Below are 21,619 nucleotides of genomic sequence, written 5' to 3'. Positions count from 1 at the left end.
CCCTCTACATCCTAAATGAGGCCTACTAGCTGGGTCTGCTGCGCAAGGGCTGGCCACTACAGCGCCCCACTGCTAGCCCTTGTGGATCTCCAGGAGACCAGCGACCCTAGGGCAGCTGGGGCCTCCCTCAGGGTGCTACATATCAGGTTAACATTCTTCATTAAAAGCATAAATGTTAGCATTTAGAGGAAAATTTAATGGACACGGGACATAAAAACGGCTTTCCCTAAAATGCCCAACTTTTATTCCTAAAACGTCCAGCAATAATACAGTTACTGCAACAGAGTGATTCCAGACTGCAACCCAGGTATGACAAATATTTTAAAATACTTCAGGGAAATCTTAAACTATTCTGCTTCTCCTAGAAACTGCTGACTTCTGATAGGCTCAGTTTTATTAATGGATATATTTTTGTGATCATCAACTCTGTCACCAATGCCTAGGCAGAATTTTTACTGCAAAATTCTGAATCGAATATTTTTGAAACAAACACCAACAACTTATGTTAGGAACATATTCTCTACCCTTGTAAACTTGGAGCACATTTCCTCTGCATCTTTCACCATATTTGCTCGCAGCATATATTTTGCACATTTTGAGTTGATGAACCTATCTGCTGTGTCCAATGACTGTGCTTCATCCATCCATTTGGCAGCCTCTTTGAGATTTCCTACATGCTATTGAGGGAAGAGGAAAAGTTTTACTAATAATTGAACTGTCATTATATGCATAACTTCTAAGAACTATAACATGCCAAAATATATGACAGAAATACACCTTTTCTCAAAACACCAAGAACATAAAAAGTGATGAGCTATCTTACTTTGTAGAGTGAAACAAGCTCAAACATGCTCATTATACAAATGCTAAAAATTAGAACTCACAGAAGGATAATAATTAGAGGTACCAAGTTGACCACATACTTGAGAGGTTTTTAAAAAAATCTATAATATATTGGCTTCTCCCCCCCCCCCTTTTTGGGCTTCTACTTTACTCATCTCTCACCTGGAACAAACACACTCAACACATTTCTTCTCTCCCACCAGATGCATTCCAAGATCTCACCCTATTATATCACTCTTCCCAGGTTTAAATATTTCAACATTGCACTAGTCTCAACTCTGAAGGTGAAACACCCAAAGCAGCAATTGCCTTTGGTGTTAGCCCTCTGGTAAACACTCTTTACTTGTTATAGCCTCAGGAAAATGTAACCCCCCCCCTTTCCCCAAAATAGATGACCAGTTCAAAGGAGAAGCATCTTTCATCTGGCTAATATACATGGTGGTTTCTACCAATCTCCTTTATTTCAAATGTAAGTATTCCCCTTTTAAATATTAAGTACTTACCTTAAATAGAAATATTTAACTTAAAAACAAAGCAGAAGAAGTGTGCTTTTTCTATTTGCAGATAAATTAGTTAATCCTATCATGTGTTGGCCTAGTTAATTTGTTGTGCCCTCCTGCTGCTGCCTTTGTTTCCTGCTTGGTACAACAGGTCATTCACTGGATACCAAGTTAACCCATTTCCTACATGATTTCAGCATGGTTTCTAAAGCTGCATATTTCTCTTGCGAATTTTAAGCAACCAATATTTTTTTAAAAATCTGCAAGGATGTAATATAAGCAATAGGAAAGAAAAAAGGCACCAAGAGCATGCAAGGTGCACCTTTTTCAGTGTGAACACAAAATCTACTTATTCAATACAGACTTTAAAAGCAGTTTCCAAGCCCCACCACAAGCACACTGGAATTTTGCAATGCACTACTCTTTTTCTTCCAAACATTACTGGTTCAGAGATATTGGTATTCTTTGTGTCATTTTCTATTCTAAGCTATGAACTAAAAAAAAAAATTAACCTTTTGATTTATAGGATTGGGCCGCCCTGCAGAACCTATTACAACAACAGAAGTGAGTTCTGCTGTCCTAAAATGGCTGCTGGCAGAGTGCTACATTAGTAATCATGTTACATGCTCAGCTACAAGAGGTAGGATCATCGCAACTTTGCTGCTGGACCCCTCCACACCAGCTGGATGAGGGTCAATCCTCAATAGGATTGGGCTGTCAATGAAAAATACCAGACTATCAGTTCCTTCAAAATATACTGATTAGAAGTAGCACAGTCAAGAATATTACCTTATAAATTTTTGCTTTTAAATAGAACAGCTCTATTAGTGTTGGAGTACTTGCAACTGCAGAATTAATGTAATCCAAGGCCAAGGAAAACTGACCAAGTTTGTCAAAGTGCTGTGCAAGAAAATAACGAACCCAAAGCAGAGTAGTTGGGGGCTCTCGCTCTCCATTTTCTGTAATAAAACATGAATAATATTTCAGAAAATACTGTCTCCATTTGAAAAGACATTAAAATGCTTACTTTTTAGAAGACAGTGTTCTACTTGAAGGAATAGCAACCCACTTAAAATCAGGAAGGTGAACTGAACCAACAGTGGTTCAACAAGTAGACTCTCAACTTGCAGTTGAGTGATTCATGATTCTTTTATCCTTTGCATATATTTTGTTTTAAATCCCCTTTTAAAATTTCAAAAAATGGACAGTTAACAAAAAACGAGTATTTTTCCACAAATAAAACAGCTATCATAGTATTCAATTTATATAGTTACACCAGAAGCAAAACAATTTGAGATTACTCTGCATGAATGAATCTCAACTGGTTCAAAGTGTCTTAAACCAGTTACTAAAAGTGTAAGATTTCCAGAAATGTAGAAGCTATGGGGAAAAAAATTTTCCCAGCTTTCAAAAAAAATTGGGAAATATATATGCGCAATATTTTCTTTCCAGATCTAAACTTGCTTTACTGCTTTTATGGTCCAATATTATACATTCTGCCAACCGTCGATGCAACAGCACGAAAATAGTGACTGCTGCATCCTTTAGTGTTGAAAAGGTTGCACAGGACTCCTCTAGGTAAGAGAAGTACCAATCCTTTTCACAGAGGTAAGCCTCTGCAGCATGGAGGTGTCGACTCAGACCTGCAACAGCTATTTTCCTGGTGCAAGTCCATGTTGACCTGCGGTGCAGAACTGGGTTCATGAGGGGGGTGAGGTGCCAATCAAGGCACCCTCTTGGGACCCAATCCACCCATCCCTATTCCCCATTCCGCCCATCTGCTGACTTGCCTCCATCAGAAATCAACAGGGGATCCTTTGGCAGCCACGGGAAGGTGCAGGCCCTCCCCACTGGCAGTCCTGGCAGTATGCTGTGTAGCTGTTGGAACACCTTTTGCGTCAGGCGCTAACTGCTTTACAGTACTCAGCGCCATTGTAAAGGAGGAACCAACAATGGCTGTTAAGTATAAGACTGGGCTGTTATATGCATTATGTGTAACCTAGTTATCACATCACTGCATGTTTTGGTATATCTATAGAAATTTTAAAAAATAAATGCATTAATTTTATTCAAACAATAATTACAGAGATGGAACAGCATATTAGAGATGGAGCAGCAAGCCACTACAGACATAGGTCCTTAAACTTCTTAGTTTTTGTTTTCTCTATTCTGGATAATGTCAACATTATCCAGAAAAAGAAGACACCATGCAAAAACCACCACACCTGTTAATTAGAAACAACAGTGCAGTGAATCTACAAACACTCCTTCTTTGTCAAACTTACTTCCACCTCTCTGGAGGAAAAAAAAAAAAACAATCACTGCCATCAGATTACAGTGTTATAAGGAAATCTTGACATTATGGGTCAAATATGCTGCAGAAGATTAAGAAATCAAGTCAGTTGAGAGGATTTGAGAGTTGTACTTGCCTGTAGTATGTACCAGTGGTTCTCACACATTTAGCACCGGGACCCACTTTTTAGAATGAGAATCTGTCAGGACCCACCAGAAGTGATGTCATGACCAGAAGTGAAATCACCAAGCAGGAAAATTTTTAACAACCTTAGGCTCCAATCTTATCCACACTTTCCTGGGAGTAAGCCCTATTGACTAGAATGGGACTTACTTCTGAGTAGACATGCACAGGATTGGACTGTTAGGCTGTGATCCTACCCACACTTACCCAGGAGTAAGTCCCATTTACTTACTATCATTGTTAAAAGAATATACATAGTAGCTTGTTAAGAGTACAGGTCTATAACACTTCCCAAAATGCAGTAACATACTTGTAGCATCGAGTCTAATATATTAAAAATAAAACATTTTATTTTTTACCCACTTGGTGGGTCGCAAAGCTGCAACTGACAAACTGATAGCAGAAGAGCAAAATGAATTGAGCCCTATTGAAAGTGAAACTGAGCTACACTGTGTGTTTACTCATGAGTAGACAACCATGCCTTGGTCCATTGCAAGGAGCAGGCCAAGAGAAATCCAATGTCACCAGAATGGTCCTGATCTGATGAAAACAGCCCCCAAAAAGCTTCCAAGAAGGAAGTCTTTCCCTCCAAGCTGACAAATGTACTGAGCCCTATGGAAAGGAAAACTAAGCTACAGATGTGTTTACTCATGAGTAAACAAACATGGCTTAGCTTGTGTGAAAGGTCAGGCATAGTGGAGTGCAAGGCTACCAGAATGGTCCTAATTTTATGAACATGGAGCTCGACATGCATTCTCAGGAAAGCACTTCCAACTTGATGTCACTTCCAGCCACAACATCACTGCCAAGTTAATTCCATCACTTCTGGTGGGTCCTGAACAGGTTTTTATTCTAAAAAGTAAGTCCCAGTGCTAAATGTGGTCCCAGTGCTACAGCAGTGGGAGGGTCTTACACAGTTCTTGGGAATTTACTGGTTACAGAACCACCTTTTAAAACTAATGTCTGAACTAGAGTTAAAAAATACTGATGAACCTGAGCAAAACCCACATTTTTAATCGTTCAGTTTCCTGGTTAAATGTGAATTCAACACTGTATCATACATGTACATTGAAACCTACCGTATGGACTAAACAAGTCACAGGTTTTCAAAGAAGTTTCATAACCAGTAACAAGTTCTTGGATTGTAGAAACCTATAAAAGATAATTGCCAAGTTCATTTGAAAATGCAAATGTTCTAATTGCATCACACCCTAATTCATATATTATCCAGATATAACTGCTTTTTGGTTTGCATGAAGAAGTGATAGAAATTGGCAGGTTTCTTCAGTCAGTCAGTTCTTTTGTTGAACAACAGCTTGTAGTCAGGAGAATCTTTCCAAACCACCTGTAGCCTACCCCAAGCCATTCTCACTTTCTCAGGAATACCATAGGAAGAGAAAAATTGAGAGCAGAGAGACTGGGATGAGAGGTAGGAAAAAAAAATCCATATAATCTTTCAAAAAACATTGTGGTTTCTTCTGGAAGTAATTCAGAATGTTTTTTTCGGCTGTTTCTACTAGTTTTACTGTATTGTATTCAGGGTGCATTTAATATTTCTGCTTTTTGTGTTATGTTTCATGAGATTTATATTTTCAAAGCTATGTGATTGAGTAAAGAAGTATAGCATCTTTAACATAGCCTTCTCTTGAAGTGAATTTAAAATAAAATAAACATGCTTTCCAGTGGTGTAGCTTCCTGCTTCCTATTAGCATTCATTCTAGTCTTTTCAAGTATTTAGGCTGCCAGCAGCCTGCCTGCATGTCACTATAAGCTTGCATACTTATAGCGACCTTAAGAGGAAGAACATTTTCTTAGCGATAAGCCTTTAAACAACATTCATTGGTGCAGGGGCGGGCAGAGATAGGGCTCCCCCATATTCGCAGTTTCTGTATCCACAGATCCCCATGGATATGGGGGGACACCTGTATCAGAATCAGAATAACTTTTATTGGCACACATCCCGAAAACAACAACCCAGTGAGAAATACTGCTGGTGGGGTAACAGTTTCTTGCAGTTATATCAAGTAACAAGGTTAAATAAAGCCTAAAAAATTGTGCTTTATAACACCAGAACAAATAATAGGTGAATAAACGTAAAAGATGAATGAACATAAAACCCAAAATATTCATCATATGTTAACAGTTTACATTAGATTTAGCTAACTTTGTCCATATCACCAAAGAGCTTTAAAGCACTATCCTATACCATAATCTTGTTTGTTTATCACCTCCAGTACAAACTTCGAAACTTCCTTCATTTTCTCAGGAGAGAATCATTTAAGAGAATCTTTGTTTTCACCATGTCTGAGAGTCCATCCCTATTAACCAGAATAGGTATCAAATAGGTAGAACAAGCATTGTCATGCTGCGGGCAATTAAAAAAATATGCAGAAGAGATTCAGCAGACCCCTGATTACAGGGGCAGCAACGGTCTTGATAGGGGATCTTACTTTATCTCTTGATCATAACCCTTGAGGGGATAATATTGAACCTTGCTACAGCTATAAAGCACGCTCTCTAGGGTCTATCATTGAATAAAGGTAGGTTGTCATTTTTCCAAACAGATATGGAATGGAATGACTTAAGGGATAGGAGACCTTCCTTGACACAAAGACTTTGGAATCAGATCTCCAGCAATCTGTCTACAAGCCTCCGATAAGCCTCAAGTATGAACACATGTTCAGATAGTCCAGGGAGAATCTGATTGACTCAATTTCCTCCCTTATGAAACTCGACCATTTAGCAAGGCCAAGCTTGTCAAACATTAGATAAACCAGACTTCCTGGCACAGAATTGTAATGTATATATAACCAATATCAAATGATCATTAGCCAGACTCTGGTTTGCAAGGGTTTCTGCCCTGTTTCCAAACTTGTAGCGGCATAGGGCACACACCTAGGCAACCTCAAAATTGCCCTAAGATATTCTGCCTGAACTCAATCCAAGGCATAGTTTGCTGCTCTAATCAAACCTGTCCAATCCAATTAGAGTTTCTCAAACTGTGGGTCGGGACCCACTAGGTGGGTCGCGGGGCAATTTCAGGTGGGTTCCCATTCATTTCAATATTTTATTTTTTATATAATAGACTTGATGCTACTATGGTATGTGACTGCATTTGGGGAAATGTTACAGACCTGTACTTTTAACAAGTTACTATGTATATTCTTTTAACAATAATAGTAAATGGGACTTACTCCTGGGTTAAGTGTGGGTAGGATGGTTAAAAATTTTCCTGTTTGATTATGACACTTCCATTCATGACATCACTTCTGGTGGGTCCTGACAGATTCTCATTCTAAAGAGTGGGTCCTAGTGCTAAATGTGTGAGAACCACTGCTCTATACTATTTTTTCCAATATGATGGCTCCTTACTGTAACATAATGTCCCAAGTTTCAAATCACAACTACAATTCAATCCAAAACTAAGTTGTAAACAATTCAAAGACAAAAGAAATTAGATTTTTAGGCTGCAGTCCTATTAGGCACACTTACTTGCAAGTATGCCCCACTGAAATCATTGAGACTTACTCCCGAGTAAATATGCACAGGATTTTACTGTAAGATACCAAGTTACTGTATATTAGCCTGCTAAAACTCCCAACAAATTTTATTTGAAAACAAAGGTTGTCATGGCCAATGATTAAAACTGAAGCACAACCAGAGCTTTTAAATAGCTCAATTCTCATTTTCTTATTCACCTGTTATAGCTTACATTGGAGGTTTCTAACATGCATCATCATCACATTAAGAAAGCAGATAAAATAAATATTCCATAGAGGCAGGAAAAAGCCCAAACAAAGTAGAACAGAGAAGTCACACTCATTGATAAATTAAATAAATCTGAATTTTACCTTTTCTGTATTGTAGTACAAAGATTTCAAAGTGGTAAACAAGGGTGGACAGCCTTTACTGAAGTTAACTCTCAGAAATTTATCCATTAGTTCTCTAAATTTTTCACCTAGAAACAAAAGTGTTTTTAGTTAGACTCTAATTTAATGTTGTCATGACCAATTTGGGCTCGTATTTTCATAAATATATGACATTCTTTAAAATCTGAAGTTAAACTCTCAGAGGAGAAATTGACATCTTTCCTATAAGTCACGATTGCACAGACCTGTATCTGTATTTTTATTCAATCTGAAATTTTATTTTTCCTGGCATGTTTTCCATTTTCATTACAGTTAATTTACAATTAATGATGTTCTATCTGGTGTCCTGATAGAACACCAGATTCTATCTATAATTTTGTGTCCTGCCATGTAGATCAAGTTGCTTGCTTACTGAGTTTCTCAAAGCCATGTAAGACACAGGAAAAGAATAAAGGCATTTTGTTATTGCAAATTATGCAAATAAGTATTGAGAGGGCTGACTGACCCACACCAGCAGCCTTCCCAAGGTGTCCACCACCCCGGCCCTCTCCCAACAGATGGGCTGTGGCATACCACTGCCAGCAGTTGCACAGGCACACATACAGAGGTCCTTGCCCTCAGGTATTCCAAAATGTGTAAGTCTCTGGAAGCTGTAATGAGTAATACAGTTGGGACTGTCTGTAAGTAGTACTACAAAAATATGAGATTTACCTGTGACAAAGTTTAAAGGTAATCTTTTTGGTGAAACAGCTCTTGGATGTTGCTTGCTTATTTCTTCATACATTTGTAGCCTCTCTTTTAAGGTGCCTATTGGCAAATAATAAATATAAGATTGCAGTCCTTTTATGTAATAAGAATCTCTTTTATCATAAAAAGTGGTAATTATAGGTCCCAGTAAAGAGAACCGCTCCAGCTTTTATCTCCCTCCCTCTCTTCAATAGGGACCCCAACATCCCAAGTTATACTCTGTACATGGGACAGGCTGAAAACTAGTTTTTAATGTGACAAATGGCATGGCTAGTATGCAGGGAGTGGAAAAAAGGAAGCAATGAAAGTACACTTTGGCACACTTCAGCCCTTCTGTGTAGTTACAGGAATGTGCTAGATTATAGTTATAGGGTGAGATCCAAAGAACTGCTGTTGGTGCACCCAATAGCTTGGATTTTTCCAGGGAATTTTTTTCATTAAACAGCTTCTCACAGTTTCAAAGAAATTCATCTCCTGAAATGGAGAAGTAATTGTTTTTGAGAAATATAAGTAAAAAGACATTTTGGCTGTGCAGAATTTGTTGCATGATTCTTTGGATCCATGCCAATATCTTGGTTTGTTATACTATAGTGAAACACTACATTCACACATTTTAGTTGGAAGTTACCATTAGTTACCAATATCAGTTACAGGTAACTTTAATCACTGGAAGACTTGTCTTGCATAACATAATGTCTACCATCCCCACCATATATAGTAGCCTATCCCAGACACCCTCAAAACTTATGGTGCAACACTCTGGGGCGTTGTGAGGCACTCACTGGGACGTTAGGGGTGGCCGCTGCCCAGCAACAAGACCATGCTGTAACCCTGCAAACACCAACAGGAGGCTCAGCGCAGTGGGCAGTGCTGCTGCATGTAGATTTTGCATGCTTAAAAAGTTCCTCCCACCCACATGAGCCCCCTACTGCTGTTTTGCAGGGTTGCTTCCATCCTCCAAACCTGGAATTAAGTGCCGATGGCGTCACTGTGCAATCACATCACACATCATTGCCACTTCCTACTGGGTGCCAGGGTTTTGCAATGAAAGTAAGTTTGGGAAACATTGGTCTATCCCATTCCTAAAATAATTCTGTTAATTGTATGATACAAAATTATTCTTCCAAAGAAAATTCTATTATGGACATCCATTTACAGCAAAATCCTATACATATCTACTGGGAAGTAAGTCCCACTGAGTTCAATAGAACTTACATTAGGTAAGAATGTATAGGATTGCAACTTTAAACAACTCATCAAAAAAAGTTACTGGTAATAAAAGGATACATTTATAAAGCCATTTCAAGAATATGCATGGGGCAATCCAGCACAAATCATATTAGCATTCTTCGTACAAATTAATTCACATTAAAAGACTTAACCACTGTACCCATTTCCCCCATAATATGCTTTGGAGCTCCAATGTGCCTGAAGTGCAATATGTAACTATCAAAGGCTTGCATCCATATGTTAAATGAAATAACATCATATATTTTGAATCATCATCATCATCTAAATAAATACAGGTTCAACATTGAGTCTGACAAATTCTTTGTCACTTCACATGGGTTTTTGTTTCTTTGTGCCAAAAGAGTTCACCAGTGCAATACGCTTTCAGCAGTATTAAAAATTATACATAAATCCAATTTCTGAAATCACAAGTTGGAGCTCCAGAACTTACCAGGGGGGAAGAAATCCTATGAACACCTAAAAAGAAATAAAGTTGCACTGTTATAGTAGAGATAAAAAATACTAAAAATTAAATAGCCATTTAATGGCTGCAAATAGACATGACTAACTCCACTCAAGCAATAGCTTAAACTATCCATAGTTTTGAACAAGATTTTATTTCGTATTACACTTTTATACAACACAGAAGAGTTATGTATTAATTCACTGAGACTGAAACACATAAGAATGTTAAGCAATTATGGAAAAATCTTCAATTTTGTTCAATCTTTGACTTGTTTTTGTTTTTTCAAGAGCAGGCTAAAATTTAAAGATACCATGCATTTAAAATGTTTGTTAATAGTGTTTTGAATGATACTGGTCAAGTCATGACTACCCATAAACAAATAGGGGCAGGTTTTTCATCTATCCCATCAGCACCACAAAGTAGTGAGATTTCTCCCTCTCCTAGTGTAAAGAGTTATAAAAATTCAACACCAACATAGAGGCTTTATGGCCCAGCTCTATGACAAGAGCATTGGCTACGGAGGCTGAACCTGAGTGTTATTGCTTCTTAAAGAATTATCTTTAATTATAGCTGTGAGTGACAATTACACAAGCAATTACACTGCTTCCATAAACAGCAAGTCAAATCACAGAACACATCTCATATTCCGGTTTCCTTCCTACAGTGTTGAAGTACTATTGGTCTTACCATGAAGACCAAATCACAACAAACAACATTCAGCTCTACTAATTTAGCCAATTACAACTAGGTATTTGCCTTAGAACAGTATTTCTCAAACTGTGGATTGGTTCTAGGTGAACCTAGGTGGTTTGCTAGCCAATTTCAGGTGGGTCCACATTCATTTCAATATTTTATTTTTAATATATTAGACTTGACACTAGCATGGTAAGCGATTGCATTTGGGGAAATGTTACAGACCTACATTTTTAACAAGCTTCCATATATATACTTTTAACAATGATAGTAATTGGTACTCCAGGTAAGTGTGGGTAGGATTGCAGTCTAAGATTGTTAAAATTTTCCTGCTTGATGATGTCACTTCCGGTCATGACATCACTTCCAGTGGGTCCTGACAGATTCTGATTCTAAAAAGTGGGTCCCAGCGCTAAATGCGTGAGAACCACTGCCTTAGAAGTTCCTATAGAGGAAATTGCTATTCACCTGGGTAAGCCAATCACTGACAAACTGAAAGACTCCTTTATGCCATATAAAAGCTAATTAAGGGATAGTCTTTGGTGTGGATTAACATGCTTTAAGCTAATGCAGTAGTAATGAAATAATTATCAAAAAGCTTTTCAGGAGAGGTAACATTAAAATATTTTGATCACTTTTTAAAATATGCACAGGCTTTATTAAAAAATACACAGGATAACTGGCAACTATTACACATTTCTAAAATTGACTTGAAATTCAGAGTTTGAGAAGAACAAAATTGTAACAGTAAGAAGTTGTAACATTTTAGTTCAGTTTAGTTGGATAAGTTATGGAAAAAATCCCCAATTTGTTTAGCCCTTCTTTAGCAGCTCAATCTAAACATGTCTTTTTAAAAATATTTATTTATTGATGTATAATATTAAAGTAAACATTCCACTTATATTTACATAATCTTTAGAAAAAGATCAACAACTTTTTTCCCCTCCCCCTTGAAGAGCGACCATTAACATTAAGTATTTATATCTGCAGCACAACATAAGCACACCTTTTGGATTTTATCCATTATAAAAGTATTAGCCCCCCCTTCCCTTAACCATCTTACATATCTCAATCATTTTTTTTAATCTTGGCTTTCTTATCTTCCCATGTCTTATCCTGTTTCAATATTGATACTACGTCTGATTGTATCCATTCATATAGATACCAATTCCATTTTTCCACAGTCCATTTTGATCCATCTTTCCACGCATATGCTATAACTGCATAGATAGCTAAAAACATAGCTTTAAATAAATCCTGATTATATTTTTTTCTTTATTATTTCCCAAAACTCCCATAAATAACATTTTCCCAGAGAGCTCCAACTTAAGGTTACATAATTCCTCCACCTTTTCAAATATCAATTGCCAAAAATCAATTACCTTAGAACATTCCCACCAAAGATGGGCATAAATAACCCTTTACCCTCCTACAGCGCCAACAATTTGAATTCCTTCCCTTTATGATATAAGCCAGTTGGGCAGGTGGCCTATATAATTTCAATATTAATTTCATCTCCAATTCTCTAAATTTTTCCATTCTAATCTCCAATATTCCTTTCATTAATCTGTCTATCTCCCGTACTGACTTTCCCACCTCTTTCCCATTTAATTTGTATTAACCTAATCATATAGTCTTTATCTTTATTCATTAAATTGTATAGCTTTTTTGCCATACCCTTTTTATTATCCTCTATATATATATTTTTTCAAATTGAGTATTCTCTTCATTTAAAACTCGGAAATATCTTTGTTTTAAAATATTATATAAAGCCAAAATCCTTAACCAGTATTTTCCTCCCACTTTCTCCAATAATTCTTGTATAGGAGTCAATATCCCCTGAGGGTCCCCTGAGGGGATTTACCCCCTGAAGGATAAATCCTTCACTCTAAAATAACCCTTTTCCTTTAACTTCTCCCAAAAATTTTTCCAACGTTTTTAAATTCCTCACTTAAAAATTCAAGTGGGGTCCATTTAGAGAATTTTGGCATCCAGTTGGGTTGCATTTTCCCCCAAACTTTTAATGCTGACTGTCTTGGGTCTATTGTAATTTTAATTTCCTTTTTCACTTTCTGTGTAAATATTCCAAAATTACCTCCTCCTCTATTTATTGTATCTTCCCATCTCACCAATTTATCCAAATTTTTTGCATCTATTTCCATCAACATCTTTATTTGGAAAGCTTCATAGTAACTTCCCAAATGTGGCATTCCCCATCCTAAATCTTCCTGTGGTGAACATATAACCTTCCTTAAAATTCTAGCTTTCTTCTTCCCAAATACCCAATTTTTTATTTCTTGGTCCCATATAACTAATTGGTTCCTGGGAATCTACTCTGGAAGCACCAGAAATAGATATAGCATCTTAGATAAACATTTTAATTGCCCTTATCTTCCCTAAAATACTTAAATAACTATTATTCCATTGATTTAATTTTTTTTGTACCTTCCTCCATGTTGTTTTATAATTTGCCTCAATCAAGTTTTTGGAGTTCTTTGTTATTATTCCTAAATATTTAATTTTCTTAACTCCTAATTTCAACCCTGTTAACTTTGCTATTTCTTCTTGTTCCTTTAACTCTATCTTCCAAAACATTATTTCTGATTTCTCAATATTTACCCCTAACCCAGAGTATGATTTAAAATCCTCTAAAATTATCATTAATTCTCTCAACGCTTCCAAAGGATTCCCAAGAACCAAAAGTATATCATCTGCATATAAATTTAATTTCCTCCTTCCCTACCCTATATCCTTGTATTCTAATACTATTCCTGATTCTATCAGCTAAGGGCTCCATCACTAAAACAAACAACATTGGGGATAAAGGGCATCCCTGTCTTACTCCTCTCTGAATTCCTTAGTATGACCATCATTAACTTTAATCATAGCTTTGCCTTTCTTAGATTTCTTTTAAAGCGTTCAAAAAGAAACCTTCAAAACCAACTTAATACTTGAAATAAATACCCATGATCTATCAAATTTCAAGAAAGCATCTAATTTCAAGAAGGCAAACCTTCCATCAGTACTTCCATGATATAAAGTATTCATAACATTCCTTATAGGATGTCCAATGTATCTTCCCTTTACAAAACCATATTGATCCTCTCCTGTTAACCTTGGGAGCAGTCTCTCCAGTCTATTTGCTAAGATTTTTGCAAAAATTTTATAGTCCTGATTTGCCAGGCTAATAGGTCTATAAGAATTAGGATCCACTGTTTCTCCACTGTTAGGATCCACTGTTTCCTCATTTGTTTCAAAATTACCATAATTTCAGTATTCCTCCAAGAATCTGGGGCTTTCCCTTCCCTCAATATCTTATTAAACTCTGTAGTTCCGGAGCTATTAAATTTCCAACCATTTTATAAAATTCTGCCGTCAATCCATCTAAACCCGGTGACTTGCTATTTTTTAACTTCTGTAATAACACTCAAAATTTCTTGCTGTGTAATATCGTCATTTAATATTAACAAATCCTCTTCCTTAATTTTATGGACTATAACTTCATCAAATTGTTTCCCTTCCTCAGCTTTAAATAAGTTACTATAAAATTTTTCAAAAATCTCTCTTATCTGACTATCCTTATAAACCTTCTTTCCCATTTCATTTCTCATGCAGACTATCTTTTGTCTTCCCTTTCTTTTCTCCAAATAATTTGCCAAACTCTTCATCGAGCTTATATTTATTCTCTGATACTCATTCTTCACTAGTAGATCCATTTTCCAGAGGGCAAATTTGTCTAATTCCTGCAATTCATCTTTCAACTTATTCAGCTTATCTTGAGTTCGCCTCTCCATCTTCCTTTGTAATCTGTTCTGTAATTGTTATCTCCTTTAATTTTTGTTCTCTTTTAATATTCATTTTCTTCCTAAAATATATTTCTTTAGTAATACATATTCCCCCAACTACTGTTTTCGTATCATCCCATACTATATCTTCCTCTGCAGACCCTTTGTTTTCCTTAAAATAATGTTGTACCCCTGTTATTAAATCCTCCCTGTCCTTCTGTTGCAAAAATATTTTAGGGTTAAACCTCCATCTTCTAGCCTTTCATTCTTCCACCAAACCAAACTCTATAATAATTAGTGCATGATCAGAAATCCATATAGGCCCTGTTTCCACTCTATTAACTTGAAATCATTAGTTTCTTTTAATAAAATATAATCAATACAAGAAAATTTTTTATAACTTTTCAAAAAAAAGGTGGGCTGCTTTTCTTCCTGCAAGAGACTAAATACTCCTTCAATCTCCATTTATCTAACTTCAGCTTCCTATTCTTCAAAATATTATTATTAAAATAACCTACAACCATCAAATCACCTTCATAAAATGATTGTAACCTTTGGAAAGCTTGATTCAAAAAAGAGGTTTGACCTATATTAGGTGCATAAATATTTGCCAAGGTATACTTCTTACCATTCATACTAAATTTCAAAAAAATAAATCTTCCCTCTCTATCTTTACATATCTCCAACATAGTTATATTCATTCTAAAATGTATAAGGATAACCACACCCCTTGCTCTCTTTGTTCCCCTTGATTCTATTTGCAAACTCCAGACTGGATTATTCCCCAATGGTCTTAAATCCCTCTTACTTTTAGGAGTTTCCTGAATACACAGCATATTAATCCCCAAATCCTTTGTCATCTTATTTATTCTATAACGTTTAAGGTCTGAGGCCAAACTATTTACATTTAAGGAGAGTAATTTAATCACCCTCCCCATTTTTTGTTTGTAACAAACCCCCTGGTGTGCTTTCTGGTCTATCATTTACTATTTTTTGCTGGTTGTTCTTCCCCCCATAGCCCCCCAAAAAACCCTTCTTGAGGAGTTGGGTAGGGATTCAAAATCCCCCCTTTTCTTTCCTTGAAAAGAGATTCTGCCCTCCCCCTTCTCACCCCCGTTCGAATTTGTTTTGTAACTCCTTGAAGTCCTGCCTAATATTTTTTTCCATATTAGTTACCAGTTCAGTCCATTCTTTCATCTCACGCTTTGTTGTCATTTTGCTTGGTTATTTTGCTTGCTTATTTTGTATTTCTTGAGAAAGAAGTTTTAAATATCTTAGAACATTCACCAAATCTTAACAGCTGCTTCTTTAAGCTTTATCCTCCATAAATTCGTTCCTTTCAAGCTTATCTTCCAGTTGACTTGGTTGTAAATAAGTTTTAATTAAATTGTTTCCTGGAGGGCTGAGTGAAAGGTGTCTAGCCTCGTTGGCACATGAGCAGAAATCTCCGCTCAATCTAAACATGTCTACTTAGAAGTAAGCCCTACTGAATTTGATAGGATTTTCTCCCAGGTAAGTGTGCATAGGACTGCAGCCTGAGAAACAGAACCTATAACTAACGCATGTTTAAGATCTATTATTGGTATTGTGTACAGATTATCAGCAGATAATTAGGCACAGTGCTATACAATGAAGTTCAAAAGGTACCACTTCTTGCCCAAGATTTGAAATTTCAATGTTTGAACTTACCAAGATGGAAATTGCTTACAAACAAAAATAGTGCAGACCAAATTTTACAACTATACTACTTACGTGGCTGTAGAGCTCTTTCCAGGCCTTCATAGTAATGCCAATTTTCTGCATTCCTATCAAGAAGCTCTTTGTATACTTCAGAAGCTTCTTTTAGTCTTCCCAACTTCAGCAACATTTCCCCTAAAATAAAATCAGCTTCAGTAAGCTTGGACTGTAGAAGTCTAAAGGGTGATTGGTTACAGCAGTGGTTCCCAAACTCTTACAAAGGAGTTGGGAACTTTGTACATCTTTTTGGGACAGTGGCGCCAGCACCACAGTGATTGCTGAAGTAGCAGTACCAAGGAGCTTCTTAACATACATGGGGGATAGCACTGGCTTTCAGCAAGTTGTGGGGGGCACACAACACCCTCTGCGGACCTTCCCACTGCTCCAAAAGCTCTTATCTCCAATCATGACCCACTTCCAGGTTGCAACTGCAAACCCTGAACTGGTCCACAATAGGATATGAGAGCTGTTTGGAGCAGTGAAGAGGCCCGCAGAGGTGGGTGCAAGCCCCCTGCAACTCACTGAAGATCAGTTGCTACCCCCAGGTATGTGAAGAAGCCCCCCTGCTTCTGGTTCTCCTGGTAGGTCACAACCCATCAGTTTGGGAACCACTGGGTTACAGAATTGGATAGCTACCGCATGGAAGCTGACAGAAATACTTCTGTGTGAGGGCAACAACGTATAAGAACTGCTCAGTATGAAGACTGCCTCTAATGACAAGATGTCTCTCCATATCATCCACTAGCAGTCATGAGGAATGCCGATATCAAGACTTTCCATGTTACTGGAACAATCTGCAATGTTCACATGATCACAGTTGTTATAGTTTTACCACTGCTGCACAGAGACAGAATGATGTGGAAGCTTTTCCAGCAGCTTCCATAGGGCAATCATAGTATAAGAATTGGCTCTGTTTTATAAGCACTGCCTTGCTAACATGCTACGTCTAGGATTAGCTGTATTATCACACCTCTCATTGTTTGCTATCAAAATGCCCCCAATCTTCTTATCTGCAACAACTGACCACATAACACAGGCACAAACAAAAGGACGAGACCCAGCAGTAAACCCAGATGCCAGCTTTGTCCCCATATCCATTCAAGCAATACTATTACGGGACCCAATAATATCAGTCATACAAGTAGTAGTTAATTCATCTGCTTATCTTCTAGCGTAATTTATCACCTGCCTTCTAGTGTCTATGTAGGCCTAACAGGTCAGTCTCTTTGCAAAACAATAAACTGATACAAATCTAACATTAGAAGTTAGTTAAGAAGTTAAAACCAGTAGGAGTTTCAAACACCCGGGACACACTACTTCTGATTTGAAAACTACCATTCTTCACAGAAATATCAAAAGGTGCGAAACTGTTGAAATATAATTTAACAAGTCATTAGATTCCATGTGTTCAGGCTTGAACTGGTTTTCTGTCACAATAGATGTTAAGAAAATATTCCTATCCTTGTTACATTTTCATCAATTACTGCTTTTGTGAAATGTAACTGTATATTTCTGATTCCTGTCAGTTTCTTATTAGAAACAAAGCTAACAATGCTTAGTTACTCCAGCAAGGGAGGCAGTTATAATTGGCCCATGAGTTGGGCACAGAATCTGCACTGTTGACCACTGCAATAAGGGCATGAGATGGCATTCTACATTCTTGCCAAGGCATGCATAAACACTTTCCCATCGATTGCTGTAACAGGATACTTTCAACTTGACGCTTTTCAACTTGAATAACTTTAAGAGAGTTGAAATTGCAGATAATATTTAAGGTATGCTTGCACAAGTTGTGACCCATGAAGCTAAATACTTCCACAAGCCATATGGGGTGGTTCAACATGTGTTAAAAAAACCTGGGTTTACCACCTGCCGGAGACTGCAAAAACAGAGGCTTTGCCAAGAACCTGATAAGCCACCAAAAATGGCTGGTGGACTGTGTTCAGCTTGGTGGGTTCTAAGTTGTGAAGACCTGGTTTAGGGTGAGGGAAGGGGAGGGATTATTAAGTGTGGAGATAAATAAGAAACTCATACAATAGACAATTTCAAACAACATGTTTGACTGACATGTTAAAATATACTTATTGATGCAGATTTATTTTCTAAAATAAGACTACTGGGCAATAGCCAAATCTCAATCTCTTCTGGTGTAATAGCCCATACTTGCCTGAGCTGTGCTACCTCACACACTGAAAAACAAGTACTGAATGTAAATGAATGACTTAATGAAGTGAATAGAAAAATGAATTACCTCTGATTTCTTCTATCATGAGCTTATCACATATTTGTTTCTCATAAGTTTCTATATGTTCCAAAGATTCTTGAAACAGATCTGCCTCTCTCATCACTTGATTTTGGTATAATATTAATTCACTATATTCATAGTCTATTTTATTGGGAGGAATCTGGAAACAAAATACAAGCATTTCATCTCTCCAAAAGACTGCGACTTTATAAAAGCAAAAGCTTTCATTTAATGAGACAATAAATATTTTAATTATTTACTTGGAAATGAACAATTACTAAGAGAGACCTTGTGATGAAGAGTGCCAGAGCCAGAAGCAATCTCCTGGATCCCTACCTCAACTTTAAGGGAAAAGCAATTTGATGTTGCTTGTTACAAGACATTTTGTACTCTGGGAAGAACTCCCAAGTACAAAATACATGTACACTGTATGAATCATGAAGGATGTACATCTGTTCCAAACAAAGTCATTCTCTCCTGTTGCCACTATTATAAAGGGGGAAACCATGTATTTTGTACCCCGATATCTATATCCAAGAGGAAATTTTTTTTGTGAGAAGCAATAATATTCCCTTGGTTCATATTATTCCAGAGCCAAGATATAACATATTATGGTGAGTGCCAAATTAAATAAAATTAGAGAAACCTTGATGAGAATTTTCAAGAATAGCTCCCCCAAGACACTCAACAGTGTGCATTTTCTTGAGATGTCCTGTATATTGAGTTTTCTCATAGGAAAAGTTCTTTCAATGATCAGAATCAAAGAGGTCTATAAAGTTCTCTCATAAGAACATAAGAAGAGCCCTGACAGATCAGGCCAAAGGCCCATCTACTCCAGATTCCTGGATCTCACAGTTGTCCACCAAGTGCTTCTCCATCCATCATGAATGAAAGATTTATAAACAATTCCTGGTATCTATACTATTCCTTTGGGGGTAACACAGGACAAAGGTGAGGAGCTGAAAGATTGTTACATGTTGACAACAGATGCAAGTTACTAAAGGTGTACTATTTACAGCTATGCAAGATTTTCAACAATTTTTTTTTAATCACAGGAACTGAATACACCATAATATCTACAAGTTGTTTGGTTCATTATTTGTCTACCATAACTAAGTTTATGTTGAATTTGGTATTAGATACTGAATCCATGTTTTGAGAAACTTAATTTGCTTTAAAATAAAAAAAGGCAAATGTCTAGCGTTCTACAAGTGTAAAAAGAAACTTGAAGCTGTGTTGGAAATTACTAGGGAATATTTAAGAAGGCTGAGGTGTAGGAAGACACACACAGTTGGATTTGTAGTGATCTGGAGGCAAAGTATGAATGCCTAGAATTGTTCGTTGTCCCTCCCCATGACAAGAAAAACAGCCTTTGGCTGCAATTCTGTTCACAATTAATTGGGAGCAAAGTCCCAATGAACTCAATGTGACTTTGGGTGCAATCATAACCCCTTGTCAGTGCTTTCCAGCTTTCCAGCACTGACATAAGGGCAATGCAGCTCTCGGTTAAGGGAACAAACATTCCCTTACTTTGAGGAGGACTCTGTGAGTGATACCTAACTGCAGGATGCAGCACAAGCCACATCGGTACTGCTATGCCAGTGCCGCAAAGCACTGATGTAAAGAATTAGGATTGTGCCCTTACTTTCAGATAAACATACACAGAACTGCAATACAAATTACTGTATACAAAATAAGGAAATAAATTATAAGTTACCCATTTAGTACAATTATAACAAGCTCCAAAACTCTGCTTTTTTTTAGAGCAACATTTGTTACCCTGCAGCGAACTTTAAGATTTTTAGGCTCATTATACAGAGTACCAAATCACAACTTGTATTCCTACTCATTTTCAGTCATCATTAGGAAAAATACATTAACTAAAATGGTATGAGAATTTTATAAAACAGTGTCACTTTTTTATGAATTGCATTCTAAAGAGCTATTAACACAAGAGAAAATATTCATCCCACCACCCACTGAACCACTTTGTGTGTATAATGACTTTAAGATTTTTGGAAATTAGATTTTACCTGCTGCGTTTTTCTAAACTCTTCCAGAAGTTTTAAGGCCATATCATAATCTTTTAACAAGTGATATGCAATTGCATATCCAATCCATGAAGCCCTCTGAGTGGGTCGCAGCTGAAGTAGCTGATACCTCGTCTCCTTTTAAAGAAAATAGTGGCAGTCTTAATCAACAATGTTAATGCATTTAAGTTTACTGAAAAAATATCAAGGTTTAATAGAAAAGACAGAAAAGTTTGTTGGGACTTCCTGGTTGGTATTTGGTGTAACATGAATAACAGAAAATGGAAACTGGCAGCCCAATCCTAACTTGTGCTAGAACAGGCAAGCCAAGTGGCCTGCACTGTATTCAGCGCAGGTTAGGAGGTGGATGTACTGTAACGCCCCAGCCACCCCTATGTGGCTATTTGGAACTGTCCAGCGAAATTGCTGGAGTAAACTTGAACAGCCTGTGTAAGGGTGATCGGGCCAGGGATGGAGTTTAGGATACAGCCTGCACTGCCTCGACTACTTGCAATTGCCTCTCTGCCTCTCAATCTGCCCCCCCCCCACCCAAAAATGCCCCTACCTGTCCCTGGAACGCTCTCGTGCCACACTCTCCCACCCCCTATAACACAGGGGGCCTGCACCAGCCTAAAATGAAATTAGGAATGTACTCTAACATATGAAATTTCCTATGGTCCGTTTTTTCCACAATGTGCCTGTAAGAGCATAAGAAGATCATAATGGCATGCTCAAGTCTCCTATCTGATTAAGGGCACAATCCTAACCTTGTGCCGTAAAGCACGCTTGTGCCTCCTTGGGAGCAGGTTGAGCCAGCGCATGGAGATGTGCTGGAACAGAGGCTGAGGTGGCTCCAGCCTCTGTGGTGGCTTGTGCCAGGAAGGCTGTGTCGGCCGAGCTCAGCCAACACAGGGGTCTGGGGAAGAGGTGGAAGGGAGGCGTTCAGTGGGGCTTACTCTCAGGAAAGTGTGGTTAGGATTGCAGCCTAAGAAAAGTTA

The 21,619-nt window shown here is 37.4% G+C and overlaps 1 protein-coding gene across 1 annotated transcript in view; it reads right to left on the bottom strand.

Moving 5' to 3' along the window:
- NAA16 (N-alpha-acetyltransferase 16, NatA auxiliary subunit) overlaps positions 1 to 21,619 on the bottom strand; it is a 53,470-nt gene that overhangs the window by 13,187 nt on the left and 18,664 nt on the right. Inside the window, exons 5-12 of the mRNA XM_066621807.1 lie at positions 20,625 to 20,759; positions 18,598 to 18,751; positions 16,362 to 16,481; positions 8,400 to 8,495; positions 7,671 to 7,777; positions 4,899 to 4,971; positions 2,133 to 2,302; positions 525 to 677 (exon numbers count right to left, since the gene is read on the bottom strand). Coding sequence (XP_066477904.1) covers positions 525 to 677; positions 2,133 to 2,302; positions 4,899 to 4,971; positions 7,671 to 7,777; positions 8,400 to 8,495; positions 16,362 to 16,481; positions 18,598 to 18,751; positions 20,625 to 20,759 — 1,008 coding nt within the window. The remainder of the gene's footprint in view (positions 1 to 524; positions 678 to 2,132; positions 2,303 to 4,898; positions 4,972 to 7,670; positions 7,778 to 8,399; positions 8,496 to 16,361; positions 16,482 to 18,597; positions 18,752 to 20,624; positions 20,760 to 21,619) is intronic.

This window comes from Tiliqua scincoides, chromosome 3 (assembly GCF_035046505.1).
Source record: "Tiliqua scincoides isolate rTilSci1 chromosome 3, rTilSci1.hap2, whole genome shotgun sequence".
In the NCBI taxonomy this organism is placed as follows: Eukaryota; Metazoa; Chordata; class Lepidosauria; order Squamata; family Scincidae; genus Tiliqua; species Tiliqua scincoides.
Note: the sequence above shows the minus strand (reverse complement) of the source record. Positions and strands in the feature narration are given on the sequence as shown.